The sequence below is a fragment of the Schistocerca serialis genome, chromosome 4 (assembly GCF_023864345.2).
Source record: "Schistocerca serialis cubense isolate TAMUIC-IGC-003099 chromosome 4, iqSchSeri2.2, whole genome shotgun sequence".
Taxonomy (NCBI): Eukaryota; Metazoa; Arthropoda; class Insecta; order Orthoptera; family Acrididae; genus Schistocerca; species Schistocerca serialis.
Window position 1 is genome coordinate 834,170,690 of NC_064641.1, and position 20,768 is coordinate 834,191,457.

At 44.5% G+C, this 20,768-nt stretch overlaps 1 protein-coding gene across 1 annotated transcript in view; it reads left to right on the forward strand.

The window, feature by feature from the left end:
• Nucleotides 1-20,768, forward strand: part of LOC126473448 (arylsulfatase B-like) — a 332,111-nt gene that overhangs the window by 136,365 nt on the left and 174,978 nt on the right. The window contains exon 2 of the mRNA XM_050100501.1: nt 7,531-7,666. Within this exon, the coding sequence (XP_049956458.1) occupies nt 7,531-7,666 (136 nt within the window). The remainder of the gene's footprint in view (nt 1-7,530; nt 7,667-20,768) is intronic.

The window sequence follows — 20,768 nt, forward strand, 5'->3', positions numbered from 1 at the left end:
CTTAATGTTACCACCGTTGCTTTTAATGTCACCAAAGGTTGTTTTGACTTTCCTGTATGCTGAGTCTGTACTTCCGACGATCATATCTTTTTCGATGTCTTCACATTTTCCCTGCAGCCATTTCGTCTTAGCTTCCCTGCACTTCCCATTTATTTCATTCCTCAGCCACTTGTATTTCTGTATTCCTGATTTTCCCGGAACATGTTTGTACTTCCTTCTTTCATCAATCAACTGAGGTATTTCGTCTGTTACCCATGGTTTTTTCGCAGCTACCTTTTTTGTAACTATGTTTTCCTTCCCAACTTCTGTGATGGCCCTTTTTAGAGATGTCCATTCCTCTTCAATTGTACTGCCTACTGCGCTATTCCTTATTGCTGTATCTATAGCGTTAGAGAACTTCAAACGTATCTCGTCATTCCTTGGTACTTCCGTATCCCACTTCTTTGCGTATTGATTCTTTCTGACTAATGTCTTGAACTTCAGCCTACTCTTCATCACTACTACACTCCTGGAAATTGAAATAGGAACACCGTGAATTCATTGTCCCAGGAAGGGGAAACTTTATTGACACATTCCTGGGGTCAGATACATCACATGATCACACTGACAGAACCACAGGCACATAGACACAGGCAACAGAGCATGCACAATGTCGGCACTAGTACAGTGTATATCCACCTTTCGCAGCAATGCAGGCTGCTATTCTCCCATGGAGACGATCGTAGAGATTCTGGATGTAGTCCTGTGGAACGGCTTGCCATGCCATTTCCACCTGGCGCCTCAGTTGGACCAGCGTTCGTGCTGGACGTGCAGACCGCGTGAGACGACGCTTCATCCAGTCCCAAACATGCTCAATGGGGGACAGATCCGGAGATCTTGCTGGCCAGGGTAGTTGACTTACACCTTCTAAAGCACGTTGGGTGGCACGGGATACATGCGGACGTGCATTGTCCTGTTGGAACAGCGAGTTCCCTTGCCGGTCTAGGAATGGTAGAACGATGGGTTCAAAAATGGTTCAAATGGCTCTGAGCACTATGGGACTCAACTGCTGTGGTCATAAGTCCCCTAGAATTTAGAACTACGTAAACCTAACTAACCTAAGGACAGCACACAACACCCAGCCATCACGAGGCAGAGAAAATCCCTGACCCCGCCGGGAATCGAACCCGGGAACCCGGGCGTGGGAAGCGAGAACGCTACCGCACGACCACGAGATGCGGGCGGTAGAACGATGGGTTCGATGACGGTTTGGATGTACCGTGCACTATTCAGTGTCCCCTCGACGATCACCAGTGGTGTACGGCCAGTGTAGGAGATCGCTCCCCACACCATGATGCCGGGTGTTGGCCCTGTGTGCCTCGGTCGTATGCAGTCCTGATTGTGGCGCTCACCTGCACGGCGCCAAACACGCATACGACCATCATTGGCACCAAGGCAGAAGCGACTCTCATCGCTGAAGACGACACGTCTCCATTCGTCCCTCCATTCACGCCTGCCGCGACACCACTGGAGGCGGGCTGCACGATGTTGGGGCGTGAGCGGAAGACGGCCTAACGGTGTGCGGGACCGTAGCTCAGCTTCATGGAGACGGTTGCGAATGGTCCTCGCCGATACCCCAGGAGCAACAGTGTCCCTAATTTGCTGGGAAGTGGCGGTGCGGTCCCCTACGGCACTGCGTAGGATCCTACGGTCTTGGCGTGCATCCGTGCGTCGCTGCGGTCCGGTCCCAGGTCGACGGGCACGTGCACCTTCCGCCGACCACTGGCGACAACATCGATGTACTGTGGAGACCTCACGCCCCACGTGTGGAGCAATTCGGCGGTACGTCCACCCGGCCTCCCGCATGCCCACTATACGCCCTCGCTCAAAGTCCGTCAACTGCACATACGGTTCACGTCCACGCTGTCGCGGCATGCTACCAGTGTTAAAGACTGCGATGGAGCTCCGTATGCCACGGCAAACTGGCTGACACTGACGGCGGCGGTGCACAAATGCTGCGCAGCTAGCGCCATTCGACGGCCAACACCGCGGTTCCTGGTGTGTCCGCTGTGCCGTGCGTGTGATCATTGCTTGTACAGCCCTCTCGCAGTGTCCGGAGCAAGTATGGTGGGTCTGACACACCGGTGTCAATGTGTTCTTTTTTCCATTTCCAGGAGTGTATATAGTGATCTGAGTCTATATCTGCTCCTGGGAACGCCTTACAGTCCAGTATCTGATTTCGGAATCTCTGTCTGACCATGATGTAATCTAATTGAAATCTTCCCGTATCTCCCGGCCTTTTCCAAGTATACCTCCTCCTCTTGTGATTCTTGAACAGGGTATTCGCTATTACTAGCTGAAACTTGTTACAGAACTCAGTCTTTCTCCTCTTTCACTCCTCGTCCCAAGCCCATATTCTCCTGTAACCTTTTCTTCTACTCCTTCTCCTATAGCTGCATTCCAGTCGCCCATGACTATTAGATTTTCGTCCCCCTTTACATACTGCATTACCCTTTCAATATCCTCATACACTTTCTCTATCTGTTCATCTTCAGCTTGCGACGTCGGCATGTATACCTGAACTATCGTTGTTGGTGTTGGTCTGCTGTCGATTCTGATTAGAATAACCCGGTCACTGAACTGTTCACAGTAACACACCCCCTGCCCTACCTTCCTATTCATAACGAATCCTACACCTGTTATACCACTTTCTGCTGCTGTTGATATTACCCGATACTCATCTGACCAGAAATCCTTGTCCTCCTTCCACTTCACTTCACTGACCCCTACTATATCTAGATTGAGCCTTTGCATTTCCCTTTCCAGATTTTCTACTTTCCCTACCACGTTCAAGCTTCTGACATTCCACGCCCCGACTCGTAGAACGTTATCCTTTCGTGGATTATTCAATCTTTTTCTCATGGTAACCTCCCCCTTGGCAGTCCCCTCCCGGATATCCGAATGGGGGGCTATTCCGGAATCTATTGCCAATGGAGAGATCATCATGACACTTCTTCAATTACAGGCCACATGTCCTTGGATACACGTTACGTATCTTTAATGCAGTGGTTTCCATTGCCTTCTGCATCCTCATGTCGTTAATCGTTGCTGATTCTTCCGCCTTTAGGGACAATTTCCCTCCCCTAGGACAAGAGAGTGCCCTGAACCTCTATCTACTCCTCCGCCCTCTTTGACAAGGCCGTTGGCAGAATGAGGCTGACTTCTTCGGCCGCCAATGCTGATTATTTATCAAAATTTAGGCAGTGGCTGGGATCGAACACGGGACCGAAGACGTTTTGATTACGAATCGAAGACGCTACCCCTAGACCACGGGTCTCCTGGAATCCGTATCACGTCAGATTGATAGAGGTAATAGTATACGAAGAAGAGCGGCGGTTTTCGTTTCAGGTTCATTTAGTAAGTACGAAATCGTTACGAAATCAGGCAGCTCCAGTGGCAGACGATGCAACAGAGGCGTTCTGCAATGCGGTGTGGGCTCCTGTTAAAGTTCCAAAAGCGTACGTTCCTGAAACAGTCAACAAATTTATTGCTTCCTTCTGCGTATATGTCGCAAAAAGAGCATGAAGGTAAAATGAGAAAGAATCGAGATCACACGGAGGCTTGCCAGCTATCGGTATTCCCGCGAATCATTCGCGATTGGAATAGGGGAGGGGGATCTGACAGTGGTAGACGAGGCACTGTCCGCTGCAAACTGCAAAGAGGTTTGCGGAGTGTATATGTAGGTATAGTTTTAGGTATTTGGTTGAAATGGCAAACTTTAAATTTGTGTGATTTACGGTGTGACTTGAACTCATGTAGAGGAAATGACAGTTATCACTGATTAGGGGCGATTTCCACTTTTCACACCACGAAAATTTATTCTCCGAATCGTTTTTTAATTCGTTTTGATCTTCTGAAGACTCTCTTAGTCAATCAACAACAGCGTCGTCTCCAAAGAATCTAAGAGTACTGCCAAAATTCTCTCCCAGATTGTTTACAGAATTTGAAAACAGCAGAAGGCCTGTAACACTTGCTTGGGGAACCCCAAACATCACTATGGTTTGATGTTTGATGACGTCCCGACAGTTACCGCGAACTGTGATCTTTCTGACAATGATCACGAAACCAGTCGAATAACCTAAAAGATAATCCGTGGCAGGCGATTAGATTAGAAGCCAATTGTGATGAACCGCGTCGACAGCTTTCTGGGAATCCAGACATTCAGCTCTTTAATCACACGAAGTAATGTGCTATTGACAGTGGCTCTCAAGATGTTAAGAGCCTCTGTCGATAGCACGTTACTTCTTGAGAATAAAGAGCTAATTGTGTTTCTAAAGACCAAAATTTTCTGAATCCATGCTGGTTAAGTGTTTCGAGGTATTTCGTAATGTTAGAACACAGTGTGTATTCCAAAATCCTACTAAAAATTAATGTCAGTGATACACTACTCGCCATTAATATTGCTACACCACGAATATGACATGCTACAGACGTGAAATTTAACCGACAGGAAGAAGATGCTGTGATAAGCAAATGATTAGCTTTTCAGAGCATTCACACAAGGTTGGCGCCGGTGGCGACACCTACAACGTGCTGACATGAGGAAAGTTTCTAACCGATTTCTCATACACAAACAGCAGTTGACCGGCGTTGCTTGGTGAAACATTGTTGTGACGCCTCGTGTAAGGAGGAGAAATGCGTAACATCACGTTTCCGACTTTGATAAAGGTCGGATTGTAGCCTGTCACGATTGCGGATTATCGTATCGCGACATTGCTGCTCGCGTTGGTCGAGATCTAATGGCTGTTAGCAGAATATGGAATCGGTGGGTGCAGTAGGGTAATACGGAACGCCGTCCTGGATCCCAACGGCCTCATACAGAAAATGTTCGACTGCTGCCCTGGCCAGCACATTCTCCAGATCTCTCACCAACTGAAAACGTCTGATCAATGGTGGGCGAGCAACTGGATCGTCACAATACGCCAGTAACTGCTCTTGATGAACTGTGGTCTCGTGTTGAAGCTGCATGGGCAGCTCTACCTGTACACGCCATCCAAGCTCTGTTTGACTCAATGCCCAGGCGTATCAAGGCCGTTATTACGGCCAGAGGTGGGTGTTCTGGGTACTGATTTCTCAGGATCTATGCACCCAAATTGCGTGAAAATGTAATCACATGTCAGTTCTAGTATAATATATTTGTCCAATGAATACCCGTTTATTATCTGCGTTTCTTCTTGGAGTAGCAATTTTAATGGCCAGTAATGTATATACAGCGGATTACTGTTTTTTGGTTACTTGTTTTTTGGTGTAATCTGTGCAACTTCTAAATATTTAGGTATTGTTTTTTCGTGGAGCGAACATTTGTATATTGTTGCTGAAAATGAAGCTATCTCATCAGAATTCTACAAAAGGAACCTAACTGGCATACAGTCAAGCTTTTTCACTTATGCTGCTCCATTTACTACATCTTTTTTGGCGAAGAATTTTTGGAAAGCCGTGTTTAGTAACTCTGCTTCAGTGGCACTGACAGAGTAACATTTGGCATTGCTATCACAGAGTGAAGATATTGATTCTGTCTTGCTGCTGATATGCTTTACAAACAACCAAAATTCTTTTGGATTTTCCGACAGATTTCGAGACGGAGTTCCGTTGTGGAAACTTCTGAAAGCTTTTCGCACTGAAATCTGCACTAAGTTTAGAGTATGTGCACCGTGTCGGAGATTTTGCGTTTTATTTAATCTGGTTCGATCCATTGTAAATGGTTTGTGGAATCCTGTGACTGTGAAAACAATGGGTTTGCTTAAAAATAACTTTCCTGCTACCAGTCACGATTTCTCTCAATTAGATTTTACTCGACAGGTTTTGGGATATGATTCCTATTGTCAAGTGCGTTCTTCTCTGTGTGCTATGCCATTCTTACGTAATGTTTTCGATGTGTAAGGTTCTTCTTTGTCCTGTTGACTTTAAAACCCTGCGCAAACGAGCCATAAGAAAACTTAAGGTCAATAGATTAAAGCAGAATCTGACACAGCAAAAATATTACGTAAAAATGGCATAGTACACAGGAGAAAACGCAGTTCACAGTAGAAATCATTTCCCGAAACGCGTCGTGTAAATAAAAAAAAAAAAATCGAACGTAAAGGCGGTACTGTCCACGGTGTCTAGCGTTGTACATCTTAAGACCAAATCTTATTCAAACAGCTCGTACAACGCACATGACGCGTCGTTGAGCACGCAGCTATTTGACGGCCGTGGCCTGTGTTGTGTCGATGCGGCGGCTAGTCAAAGCGTGGACGGCGCTGCACGCTGGCACTCCCACGCACGCTCGACCGTCACCGTGGTAGAGATGGCCGCTATCGCCGAAACAACCGTTTTTCTGTTATATCGTTTTTTCACGCCGGTTTAACCAGTTAAAACCGCTTAAAATAACAGTTTTCTGAAATATTCGATTTTCGGTTTTTTTTATTCCTATTATTTCCTGTAATGAACGTGCAAATCGAACAAAGATTGAAAAATTTTAACTCTCTCAGTTTCAAAAAATATAGAGTCAAACTATTAAATGAAATAGGAACGTAAAAGAGAACCTAAGCCGTCCACTCACTCATTATTTCTCCTATTCATTCTAATTATTTTAAACTCTGTTCAAAAATTATGCTGTGATCGGCGATCCTACCACTATTTGGGCATTACGAACAGTCGGCGATAAAGCGCGGAAACTGAGGCTGAAGAAATCTGTTTTTCGGGTTAATTTGTCAGTTTTCAAGGGCTGCGAGCAAATAAAGGCATTATTATCTAGACACACGCAACAGATCAGTGGTTTTATATTTTTATTGTATACTATAAATGAATTGTTAAGGGTTTGATTTATTACTGTTCCCATAATTTCCTTCCTCCTCTATTATTTGACAGAAGTGGCAGTCAGATCTCTAAGCTTTTAAAGCAAATGGAGCGTTGTGCTTCACTGCTAAGTCACCTAGTAAAAATATTTCCAGGCTAGGGCTGGTGCCATTCTGTAATACTACGGATGTCCGGCGAAGACAGCGAGAAACTAACGTATAGACCACGCGGGGGCAAGTCTTGAACATTCCACGCGCAGGCGGACCTTAAGCCACGACACACTCCAACAGCAACAAGCAGTGCTATACCAATTCTTATGCCATGTGTTTGTTGTTCGTCTCTGTCGGAATTGTTATTAAAACATCACTGATAATTGTTTCCATTTTCTAATTTAACGCAAATTTCAAATCAACGCAAACTTTACGAATAAGATTACGTCCTTTTTGAACGAATAATTTCAGCACTACTGCTATGGCTAATTGATATTTCGATTTTTTACTCAATTATTAGCAAAAAATATGACACCTATTATAACAGAGACCAAATAAATACCAAAAAATACCAGTTATTCAAAACCAAAATATCGGTATCGGTTATAATTTGGTGTATTTTTCGCATCCCTACACCGTGGCCTGCAGATAGCAGAGCTGCTGTGAGCCGCGCGGTGAGCCAGGCACTGGCCCGCAGCTTCTGATGTCGGACTGTTTGTTTCAGGGATCCACGGCCGCACCGGAACCGGAAGCTGACTCCAGCTGCTCGCCGGTGCCTGAAGCTGACAGCAGGTGCTCGCTAGTCCCTGAATCTGACACTGACAACCCGCCAGAACCTGCAGTGACGTCACTCACATTGGGTAAGTGGCTCCACATTCCTAGGAGAAACTCATTTGGAGAGAGGCAGTAGTCACCTGTTCGAATACGTGCAACAAGTAACTGCACTGGTGACCTTCCCACAGTGAGCCATATATGCTACACTGAAGAGCCAAAGAGACTGGTACACTTTCCTAATGTCGTGTAGGGACCCCTCGAGCACGCAGAATTGCCGAAACACGACGGTACATGGACTCGACTAATGTCTGAAGAAGTGCTGGAGGGATCTGACACCATGAATCCTGCTGTGCTGTCCACAAATCCGTAAGAATACGAGGGGTGGAGATCTCTTCTGAACAGAACGCTGCAAGGCATCCCAGATACTTCAATAATGTTCATGTCTCGGGAGTTCTGTGGCCAGCGGAAGTATTTAAGCTCATAAGGGTGTTCCTGAAGCCACACTGTAGCAATTCTAGACGAGTGGGGTGTCACATTGTCCTTCTGGAAAGGGCCAAGTCCGTCGGAATGCACAATGGACACGAATGGATGCAGGTGATCAGACAGGATGCTTACGTACGTGTCACTTGTCAGAGTCGTGTCTAGAAGTATCAGGGGTCCCATATCACTCCAAATGCGCACGCCCCAAACCATTATAGAGCCTCCACTAGCTTGAACAGTTCCTTACTGTCCGCAGGGTCCATGGATTTATGAGGTTATCTCCACACTCGTACACGTCCATCTGCTCGATACAATTTGAAACGAGACTCGTCCGACCAGGCAACATGTGTCCAGTCATCAACAGTCCAATGTCGGTGTTGATGGGCCGAGGCATGGCATAAAGATTTGTGTCGTGTAGTCATCAAGGGTACATGAGTGGGCATTCGGCTCTGAAGGCCCGGATCAATAATGTTTCGTTGAATGATTCGCACGCTGACACTTGTTGATGGCCCAGCACTGAAATCTGCAGCAATTTCAAAGATTATCTTAAGTTGCCATTGGTTCCGTTCTTGCAGGATCTTTTTCCGGCCGCAGCGATTTCCGAGGTTTGATGGTTTACCAGATTCCTGATATTCACGTTACACTTGTGAAATGGTCGTTCGGGAAAATCCCCACTTCATCGCTACCTCTGAGACGCTATGTCCGATCACTCGTACGCCGACTATAACAGCACGTTCAAACTCAAGTGAGTGGTTGGACACAGCAATAACGCCATTGCAGCACCAGTAACCAACCTAACAACTGCGCCGGACACTTGTTTTTCTTACATAGGCGTTGCCGACCGCAGCGCCGTATTCTGCCTGTATACATATCTCTATAATCAAATACGGAAGCCTATGCCTGTTGCTTTGGCGCTTCAGTGTATAAGGGGCAGTCAAATAAAACCGAGATAAATAGAAAGAAGGAAGTAAATTGCTTATTATTTCAAAAGTAATCGCCGTAACTGTCAGTTCATTTGTCCCACTATGAGACAACACGGTCAATGCCTTCATCGAAGCCGGCCAGAGTGGCTGGGCGGTTCTAGGCCCTACAGTCTGGAACCGCGCGACCGCTACGGTCGCAGGTTCGAATCCTGCCTCTGGCACGTATGTGTGTGATGTCCTTAGGTTAGTTAGGTTTAAGTAGTTCTAAGTTCTAGGGGACAGATGACCTCAGAAGTTAAGTCTCATAGGGCTCAGAGCCATTTGAACCAATTTGAACCTTCATCGAAAAATGTTTGCGATAGCCCGAGGAAGCATGATTATATCCCGGCGTGCACCTCTTCGTCCAGAACAAATCAAGGGCCACGAATGTCTTTTTTTCGGTGCACCTAAAATATGGAAATCGTGTGGGTAGAGATCGGGACCGTATGGAGGATGTGTAAGGGATTTCCACTTGTTGCCAAGGTTGTTCCCAGTACGCTGCAGAAATTTCGCTGGGAAGCTCTTGCACTTCACCCAAACAATCCCGTTCTTCCGTCATGCGATTTCCACATTTTGATTCGCTCAAAAACGATAATCGCTGTCGTCGATTCGCTTGGCACGAAGAGGTGCACATCTGGCTACAATCATGATTCCGCCGGCAACCGGAAACAAGAAACTTCCTGGCAGATTAAAACTGTGTGCCGATCCGAGACTCGAACTCGGAACCTTTGCCTTTTGCGGACAAGTGCTCTCCCAACTGAGCTACCCAAGCACGAACCAGGCACCGTCCTCACTGCTTTAATTCCGCCAGTACCTCGTCTCCTGCCTTCCAAACTTCGCAGAAGCTCTCCTGCATACCTAGCCTCTATGCTGAGGCGAGCCGGTATTTAATAGCAGTATAAGACATCTGCCTTCCTTAATGTCCCCAGACCACTAGAGAAATTACTTATAAATAGAGCTGTAAACTGTCGTACGCTTCCGTAGACTGTCATAAGTAAGCATATATTACGGTAGTTTTTTTTTAGTAGCTTTGGTCAGTTAACATTGTAACCGCGTTATCAGCACGTCAGGTGTGTTGCATAACTTTCGGGCGTTAACTCATTTCGATCCCTCTGTTTGCGTAGGCGATCAGTCTCCTGGAGGGTTAAACTGTCTAGAAATTGAATGACGATATGTAAAAGACCGCATAACCAACGGAACATTTTTGTTCTGCATAGTTATCCTTCTGTCTGTTACTTAACAATAACAATATTTACAGCAAAATTGAAATTGTCAATGTTTAATTCTGATTTTATTCGAAAACTGTTGATTCGTAACGTAAAACAGAGGAATCTTGCAGCAGCAAAAATAAGACTACTCGTATGTATTTATTATATAGCGCTAGAAAACGCAATTTCCTAAAAGGAAGTTAAAATTGACATAAAAGCAAAACAGTGACATATACACCGCTTCAATACTTCGTCGATCTTATATCAAACATGTTTCTGTTGTTCGTCAACAAATTTCGCACGTATCAATAATAACAGGGAACTCTTTCCTTTGATAATGATGGAGAACAAAATAACAGTAATCATATAGATTTTCTATGTTTGTGCATCTAAACTGTAAGTGCATCGCCGGCCGAAGTGGCCGTGCGGTTAAAGGCGCTGCAGTCTGGAACCGCAAGACCGCTACGGTCGCAGGTTCGAATCCTGCCTCGGGCATGGATGTTTGTGATGTCCTTAGGTTAGTTAGGTTTAACTAGTTCTAAGTTCTAGGGGACTAATGACCTCAGCAGTTGAGTCCCATAGTGCTCAGAGCCGTATGTAAGTGCATCAAAATGATTTGCTTTTCTTACGTAAATGCGCAGTAGTTACGGGATTAACTAATTTTTTTACTTATAAAATGCAGTTTATATTTTATAAGGATATAAAATACTCGGTGCCCTAACACTGAACGATATGTATTTCTAGTTATACGCAAAACAATCAAACAAAATACAAAGACATTTCGTCGGATCCCAGTTTCATTCTCACACATTCGTTAATGTTGCTTTCCCTACCAAAGCTACGAATTGTACCGGTGCTCGTATCATTTAGTAGGTCATTTATGTACTGTACCAAAACTACCGAACCACAGTTTTGGTAGAGTGCAACGCTACTTCTTTAATAATCGTCTTTAAGCAAAGAGTGTTTTCGTGATACGTGCGATAAATTACGTCTCAGGGAATGGAGTGACTTATTTCAATGCTTTACACAACGGCTGGTGCCGATTATCACCTGCGCTTCGTTAGAGACAGCGACTTACTTTAGATTGCTTAAAAATTAACTGTTTATAGCACTTAGGTCTTTATTTGTCACACATGCAGAAATGCGTGGTACAAACCGCCATAACCAGTTTCTGGCATTTTCTACTGTTTTTGTTGTTGTGAGGCGTGAGGATGTGTTTTGTGCATCGTTTGTAAATATTACGAGCTATATATATTTCACTGCTGTATAATATACACAAACTGTATGGAGAATATTATTTATTCTTCAGTTACAGAGTTCTATGGTGAATAAAACTCTGTAAATTTTCAAAACTAGTCACATAATGTGTGGGCGGTTAACCTATATTTCATAGTCGTGGACCATCTTATACCTTCAAACGGAAGAAAGTCTGCTACCATGAAACACGTGATGTTTCCAAATGAACTTAGTTGTTTTAACTTCCTACCAATTTTTCCTGTCTTGAAAATAGGAATTTGTGTTACCTGTCTGTAACTTGAATTTCAGATTGTTTTTAACTTGTAATTGATTTCTAATAACACTTCTTGTTAATCTGATATCACTTATTGATTACTGAAGTGTATTAGAGTTGTACTGAAACAACTTTTAAATTTGAATACATTATTCGTTTCTAGGTATGACCATGTGCCTTGTAACAGTTTTCCACATTTGGATAAACCTTTCTCTTCCGGAATAATTTTTGTAATTTTAGAAAAAGACTGCGGTATACATACACTGAATGCTATCATTTCAAAATGGAATAAGGAAATATGTTTATCTTCTATTAAAGGTTGGGCTAGGTTCAACACTTTCCCCTTCCTCTGAACGAGTATTAAGCGCCCAGGTTATCGTACAATTTTTCAGGCGAAGTTTGAGGACACAAGAACGAGTTGATAGATGTAAAGTTAAAGGAGGAGACGACAGCAACACAAATTTACAAGCGTGCTGAAAAGTAATGTCTCCGAATTTTTATGTGAAAACACTGAAAGCTTTTTATAAAAACAAACTATATTAATATTCAACATCTTTATCGTTCATGTGTACATATTTGCAGCCCTCTGTCACTAAAGGGCTCCGAATTACAGCGCGTAAGGTGGCGGTGTGTAACGTAACTATTTCGGTGCTTCACAAAAAACGTGCTGTAATCGTGTTCCGAATTCGAAGAGTTCGTCCATAAATGGAGCATCCTATCTTTCAGCATGACAATGCCAGGCCACGTACTAGTACTGCGACATCTCTAACAGTAGGACTCCTTGGGCTCCGATCACCATCCATACATTCCCGACTTGGTCCCATCCGATTTTCATCTGTTTCCAGAACTTAAAAAACACCACAGAGGAATTCACTTTGATAGTGATTACGTGGTGCAAACAGAGGTGAGGTTGTGGCTCCTTCAATAAAGTCAGACATTGTACAGCAACGGTATCAAGAAGCTGGTCTTTCGTTGGGTTAAATGTGTTCGTCCCCGGGGTGGCTGTCGAGAAATAAATGTACAGACATGAAGAATAAAGTTGTTAGTAATGTTTCTATTATTTAAAAAGCTTTGACAGTTTTCACACAAAAAATTTGGAGGCGTTATCTCTCAGCACGCCTACACGTACTTTGTGTGTTGGTTGGCAGTGAAATGACAAGCATTCGTGATAATCCCTGACATGTAGACCGCCCGCTGAACGCAGCGGTTGTGCCGGTAAACTACCGCTCGGTGCCCTGCTGTCTGCTTAGCATGGTTTCAGACTCCGTTCGAACACAGAGTGTGAGAACCAATATACTGTAACAGCTTCATAGACAGTCTAGGTCGGCAACCCTGAATTTGGTTAGATGCAGCTCTCAAATTTCCTTCGTTTGCCAGTGACTGTTTCCACGTTAACCTTATCCCTCATCACGTACGATCTACCATGTGCATGATGACATTAGAAAACTGGTCCAGAAAATATTTCGTGCTCCCTAAGGTAGGCAACGCAACTTAACAGAATCCGACCCGGGGTGCGGCTGATGCAAGCAGAGTTGTCCATCTTTAGGTGCATGAAATATTTTCTGGGCTATTTTCATTTTGCTCATTCTCTATCCTTGCCTGTCATTGTGATTCTTTCCTTCCACGATCCCTTCAGATACCGTTTTCAGCAATGACTCATGTCGTAATACGATCCTAACCACGAATCTCTTATTTTTGTTTTGTCTTTTTTATTGGCTACTATTTCTAGTTGAATCGTTGTAGAGGTTAATTAATTTTAACGTCGGATATAAGGAACACAAAAGAGACAGCAAAAATAATCACTCGAGTTTCTTTCTACATTTGAAAATTCTGAACCACATTGCTGATACAGTAGAAAATACACTCAAGATTCTGTGCGGCATACCAAAAGGATTTGCAGTGAACGTTCTTGAAGGATTGGAAATCCATATACACACAAGAAAATACCCACGATAAATACTAAACGAATGTACCTAATTTAGCCTCAAGTACTACCTCAAAAACTTTATTGAACTTTTAGAACACTAAAATGGATAAATCTGAAGTAATATTGGCAACAGCCGAAGACAATCGTAAAAAATTCTAGTTAAGAAAATAATATCGCTGTTCGTCTGCATCAGCTTTGTACACATATAGCGTCGTAAGAGTTGAACTGTCAAACCACTGTTAACATATTATTTCGATATAAATACAAAAATGGTTCACATGGCTCTGAGCACCATGGGACTTAACTTCTGAGGTCATCAGTCCCCTAGAACGTAGAACTACTTAAACCTAACTAACCTAAGGACATCACACACACCCATGCCCGAGGCAGGGTTCGAACCTGCGACCGTAGCGGCCACGCGGTACCAGAATGTAGCGCCTAGAACCGCTCGGCAACCAAGGACGACAATATAAATACATAAATTACTATCTTATCAAAGCAGTGACACTTGTAAGACAGTTTACTAACGACGTCAGCCTAGACGTAAGTGAAACATAGTCACTTTAATAAAATGGCTCTGAGCACTATGGGACTTAACAGCTATGGTCATCAGTCAGTCACTTTAATAAATGACATTCACTTTTATACACGCTCTCATCACAATTGTATTCACAGGTACTTGACAATGCTGATAAACGCCAAAACAGTCCATGGTGAATAAACACGAATTATCATAAGCAGCTATTGTGCTGCATTTTTCTAATAATCCTGTCATTATCTCACATATATAATGCTGCTGGCCCCAAAGAAGAAAAATCGTTGCTGAAGTCTTCATTTCTTTGAAGGTAGGAGACGAGGTACTGGCGGAATTAAGGCTGTGAGGACGGTGCGTGAGTCGTCCTTGGGTAGCTCAGTTGGTAGAGAACTTGCCCGCGAAAGGCAAAGGTCCCGAGTTCGAGTCTCGGTCCGGCACACAGTTTTAATCTGCCAGGAAGTTTTTTCATTTCTTAGTCGATCAGTGCATGTTGGCTTCAACATAGTGCTATAACACATTTTAAACTTTTTTGTTCGTGTAATCTCTGCCCTCTCCACTGTCCATCTTTCGCATACATAGAGTTGCACTCCAAAGATAAACTTTCATGAAACTTTTCCTAGTCTCCAGATTTATACTTTTAGATATTAGTATTTTTATATAAAACTCTTTTTCCTTCTGCTATCCCAACTACAACGTCTTTTTCTATCTCCTTTCGGTGTCTATTGTACTTCCAGGTCCACCTTTTCGATTTTATTACTCTAGTTAGCCATCCAGCATATCCACCTCCTGCTTCTTGTTTAAATGTTTATTGCAGCAGTTAGCTGGCACACGTTCTGTTTCATGAAGCACACGACACAATTCCTGTTCATTTATCTTGACTTCTCCTTTATCATGAGCGTAAGAAGAGCGGCGCGTTTCGTCACTGGGTTATTTGGTAACCGTGATAGCGTTACGGAGATGTTTAATAAACTCAAGTGGCAGACTCTGCAAGAGAGGCGCTCTGCATCGCGGTGTAGCTTGCTCGCCAGGTTTCGAGAGGGTGCGTTTCTGGATGAGGTATCGAATATATTGCTTCCCCCTACTTATACTTCCCGAGGAGATCACGAATGTAAAATTAGAGAGATTAGAGCGCGCACGGAGGCTTTCAGACAGTCGTTCTTCCCGCGAACCATACGCGACTGGAACAGGAAAGGGAGGTAATGACAGTGGCACGTAAAGTGCCCTCCGCCACACACCGTTGGGTGGCTTGCGGAGTATCAATGTAGATGTAGATGTAGATGTAGATGTAACGTATAACGCTGATTTTCTGTCATCGACAAACAACTCCAACAACGAGATATTTTCTCACTCACATCACTGCTTCGTCAATTTACAAACTTAACATCAGTTACACGTTTCCTGATTTTCTTCTTTGAATCGTTCCGTCAGCCAGACTGTTTCGCATAAACAGAGAGGTTAACCCCTTTACCCCTCCCATTCCTAAGAATGGAATTGATTTTATTCCATTAGTTGTTATCAAAAGCCTTCCACGTATCTACGTATGCAATATATATTTTCCTGTTTTTCGTAAATCTGTCCTCTTCCATCAATCGTTAGTGCTCCTGCTTCTCCTGAACCAAACTAGTCCTCTCCTAATCTACCTACAATTTTCCATTCTGTTCTCCTATTCTCTTACACTCTTGCGAGTACTCATGCACTCCATTGGGGTATGAAATAGGTGTAGCTAGATCGTAAGCCTTGTATAGTAAAATGGAAAGCTACAAAATACCGACCACTGTCAGCTTCGATTTTCAACAGTTTCACACCATGTGTGTTACGGCCGTCGTTTTTTAGTTATTCTTGATCCGTGCTACTTGAAAGCAGATGGAATGATGGCTACACCGACGGAATCATTACGCCTGCATTCCTTCGAAGCTCTCATTCGTTAATGATATTTATTTATTAGGAGTAGTCAAATAAAAAGGAGACATCCTTTATAGCGTGTATGGCGCGGACGTTTCTAACCGCAGGTGGAGCACCACCTCCGTCAGCCAGACAACGTCAGACGACACACAAGCGCTGCGACATCTGCAGAAATCGGACGTCCTAGGCTCACTGTCATCGATCATTCCCCATACAGACCCACCTTGGATCCATCCGATTTTCATCTGATTAAAGAAGTTGAAGACCATCTTCGAGAACTTCACTTTGATAATAATGAAGCAGTACAAGAAAAGATGAGTCTGTGGTTCTGTCAACAAACAGTGTGCAATGGCGGCATCGACAAACTGATCTCTCACTGGGCAAGGTGTGTTCGTCATCAGGGTGACGAAATTGAGAAATAAATGTGTAGACATGAATAATAAAGATGTACAATGTTAATAAGATTTGTTTTACTTAAAAAGCTTTATGAGTTTTCACATACAGAATCATCAGGCTTCAATTTTCAGCAGGCTCTCGTTTATGAGGGAGTGTGTTGTACAGGGAGGACAGTGTTCCTACGAGAACATGACGTTTCCTGGTCGGCGTTTCAAAATGGTGAACGATTTTAGAATCGTATGAAAGAATGTGCACTAGAGACCGCCATAAGCAGTTTCAGGTATTTTCTTCTTTTTTTGGTGTTGTGACACATGAGGTTGCGTTTTGTGCAGCGCTTGTGAATATTACGAGTAATGGATATTTAAGTGCTGTATAATATACTAATGCTATTTTCAGGATGCTGTTAATTGTTCAGTTATAGTATTTTATGGTGATGAAGTCCGCCCCCGGTAGCTGAGTGGTCATCGCGACAAACTGTCAATCCAAAGGGCCCGGGTTCGATTCCCGGCTGGGTCGGAGATTTTCTCCGCTCAGGGACTGGGTGTTGTGCTGTCCTACTCATCATCATTTCATCCCCATCGACGCGCAAGTCGCCGAAGTGGCGTCAAATCGAAAGACTTGCACCAGGCGAACGGTCTACCCGACGGGAGGCCCTCGTCACACGACATTTCATTTCATGGTGATGAAAATTCTTTGTATTCTTAAAACTATACTCATGCTCTTAAATTAAGGATAATTGCAGAATGTGGTGCCACACAACGTGGCACTACACAAAACTGGCGCTAACAGCATTGGCACATAACGAACACACACGACACAGATCTGTAAGTCCACGGTACCGTCCCGAAATACATGTGCTACAAAACGCCAGTGTTTTCTGCGCATGTACCCCGACATCAATATGGGATATGATCACCATGCACACGTACACAGGCCGCACATCGGGTTGGCATACTCCGGATCAGGTGGTCGAGCATCTGCTGGAGTATAGCCTCCCATTCTTGCACCAGTGCCTGTCGGAGCTCCTGAAGTGTCATAGGGGGTTTGAAGACGCGCAGTGATACGTCGACCGAGAACATCCCAGACGTGCTCGATGGGAGTTAGGTCTGGAGAACAAGCTGGCCACTCCTTTCGCCTGATATCTTCTGTTTCAAGGTACTCCTACGCGATGACAGCTCGTAGGACCGTGCGTTATCATTCATCAGGAGGAAGTGGGACCCACTGCACCCCTGACAAGACGGACGTACTGCTGCAAAATTATGTCCCGGTACACCTGACCTGCTACAGTTCCTCTGTCAAAGCCATGCTGAGGTGTACGTGCACCAATCATGATGCCACCCCACACCATCAAACCATGACCACCATACAGGCCCCTTTCAAGGACATTAAGGGTTTGGTATCTAGTTCCTGGTTCACGCCAGATGAAAACCCGACGAGAGTGACTGTTCAGACTATACCTGGAGTCGTCTGTGAACATAACCTGGGACCACTGTTCCAAAGACCATGTACCGTGTTCTTGACACCAGCTTTACGGGCTCTTCTGTGACCAGGGAATAGTGGAATGCACCTTGCAGGTCTCCGGGGCAATAAACCATGTCTGTTCAGTAGTCTGTAGACTGTGTGTCTGGAGACAACTCTTCCAGTGGCTGAGCTAAGGTCCCGACCAAGGCTACCTGCAGTACTCCGTGACCGTCTGCGGTCACTGTTGGTGAGATATCGGTCTTCTTGCGGAGTCGTACACTGTGGGCGTCCCGTACTGTAGCGCCTGGACACGGTTTTCGTCTGCTGGAATCACTGTCATAGTCTTGAGATCACACTTTGTGGCACACGGAGGGTCCGGGCTACGACCTGCTGTGGTTGACCAGCCTCCCTAGTATTCTACCCCTCATAACGTCATCAATATGTGTTCTTTGAGCCATTTTCAGCACACAGTCACCATTAGCACGTCTGAAAACGTCTGCACACTTACTCGCTGCACCGTACTCTGACACGCACCAACAAACCTCTGCGTATGTGGACTGCTGCCAGCGCCACCGTGCGACGACCTCAGGTCAAATGCACCGCACTGTCACACCCCGAGGTGATTTAAATCCGCAAACCGCCCACCAGAGCGTTGTTTCACCATGTATCACCATTATCCTTAATTTATGGGTATGAGTGTAATTACATAACGTGTGGACTGTTAAGCCATACCACATCATGCGTGCGCCATCATATACGTTGCTTGGTCTACAATCTAGAAACATCGCGAGAAAAACACGCTTGAACATCAATTCAGATTCTAGCCAATGCAATATTATCCGTAACGGATATGATGGATAGTATTTAATTATGAGTGCAAGGAGAGGCATTGAGGTTTGTGAATAAATATAAATATCTAAGACAAATTGCTAGCGAAGCCTACAAATTGCGCGGTTGCACTTGACCACGAACGGAAGTGAGCAGTGTCCTCAACACGTTGCAAGCGTCAGTCGTGGTCAGAACAGCGTTCTGGGTAGTTCTGAGTGCACTGTGTCGGAGGTTGGTTGGTTGGTTGATTTAGTGGAAGGGACCAAACAGCGAGGTCATCGGTCCCATCGGAAATGGGAAAGATGGGGAAGAAAGCCGGCCGTGCCCTTTCAAAGGAACCATCCCGGCGTTTGTCTGAAGTGATTTAGGGAAATCACGGAAAACCAAAATCAGGATGACCGGTCGCGAGTTTGAACAGTCCTCCTCCCGAATGCGAGTCCATTGTGCTAACCACTGCGCCACCTCGCTCAGTGCATAGGGTCGGAGATACGTGAATTCGAACGTGGGCAAATTGCTGGTGCTCCCATAATGGATGCTTCCGTAACCAAGGTATCCGAAGTGGTTGGGGCTTCAAGAGGCACAGTAGCGAAAATTTACACCACATACAGGAAACGCGTACAAATGTCGTCCGCCAAGTCAGAACGCGGACGAAAGAGTGTACTGAGTGATCGTCACAGACGTTAGTTGGACAGGATTGTGACGAAAAAAAGGACGACAGCTGCAAAGGTCACTACAGAACTGAACGTCGCACTAGCGAACTCTATCAGCATCAAATCAAGACGAAGGGAACTTCAGAGGCTGGGAATTGCAGGGTGAGATGAAATTCCAAAACCAATCTTCAGTGATATTAATCCTTCTACAGTACAAAGCTTTTATCGGGGGTGTGGGGATCTCGCAATGCAGCATTGTTCTCCAACGTTGCCTGCTCTTACAGTGCGTGCAATATTTCTGTGGCGTTTCTGATAAGAGTTAATCTATGTGCCGCCCTTTCAACAACCTTGGGTGAACTGCAACATCGCATAGCAGTAGCAGCAGTGAATGCAATAACGCCAGACATGCTCGCAAAAGTATGGGACGAGTCTGATTATTCTGTGGACGTTTGTCATGCGCCTGTAAGAGGGTAAATTAAGCATCTGCCAGAAGTAAACGAAAACTTTGACTCTAAGTGTAATTTTAAAAGTATCACAAGATTGTGTAGTGCAAACATTTAAAAGAGACCCCTTTAAAATAAGATGGTTCTTCTGAAAACAAAAACTTTTCAGTCATATAGTTAAAGTCAATTCCAATCCTATATGATATCGGCCGGCTCTTTTTGAAACACTGTGGAGGAGCACAATTGCAAGAACGGTGAAAATGACAGATATTGAGAAAAGAGTTCGCAGAAAGGAAAATTCAGCGAAATATATGGGAAAAGAGTTCGTGGAACAAAAAATTTAGCACAAATCGCTCGACAGACGAGGCGCAACTGCACCACGTGAGAGGGCGCTACGATTCTACATGAATTATGCAAAAGAACTTGCACCCATTCAAAAAACAATTTACCGTAGTTCGCCGGAGCAAGTAAATGGTTCCAAGTAACTGCAAAAAGGGGCTGCCATGCCCGTTTCCAAACAGCGCCGTCGCAAAATTGAAGCTGCACGTAATTATAGACCTATATCGCTAGCATCAATCAGTTGTCGAATTATGGAACATGTTTTATGCTCTCGTGAGGTGATAATTTTAAACGACCAAAATTTCCTGTATAGGAATAAAGATGGATTCCGCAAACAGACGTCTTGTGAATCTCAACTTGCTCCTTTCGCCTACTTGGTCTAGTTAGTTGAAAGGGGTGCCCAGCTTGATGCCTGTTCCCTTATTTACAGAAGGTTTTCAGTGCAGTTTCACACTTCCGCATAGTAAACAAAGCACGTGATTAGCGAACAGCAGGAATACCCTGTGGCTGGATTTAAAACGTTCGGACGTACAGAGCTCATAACGTC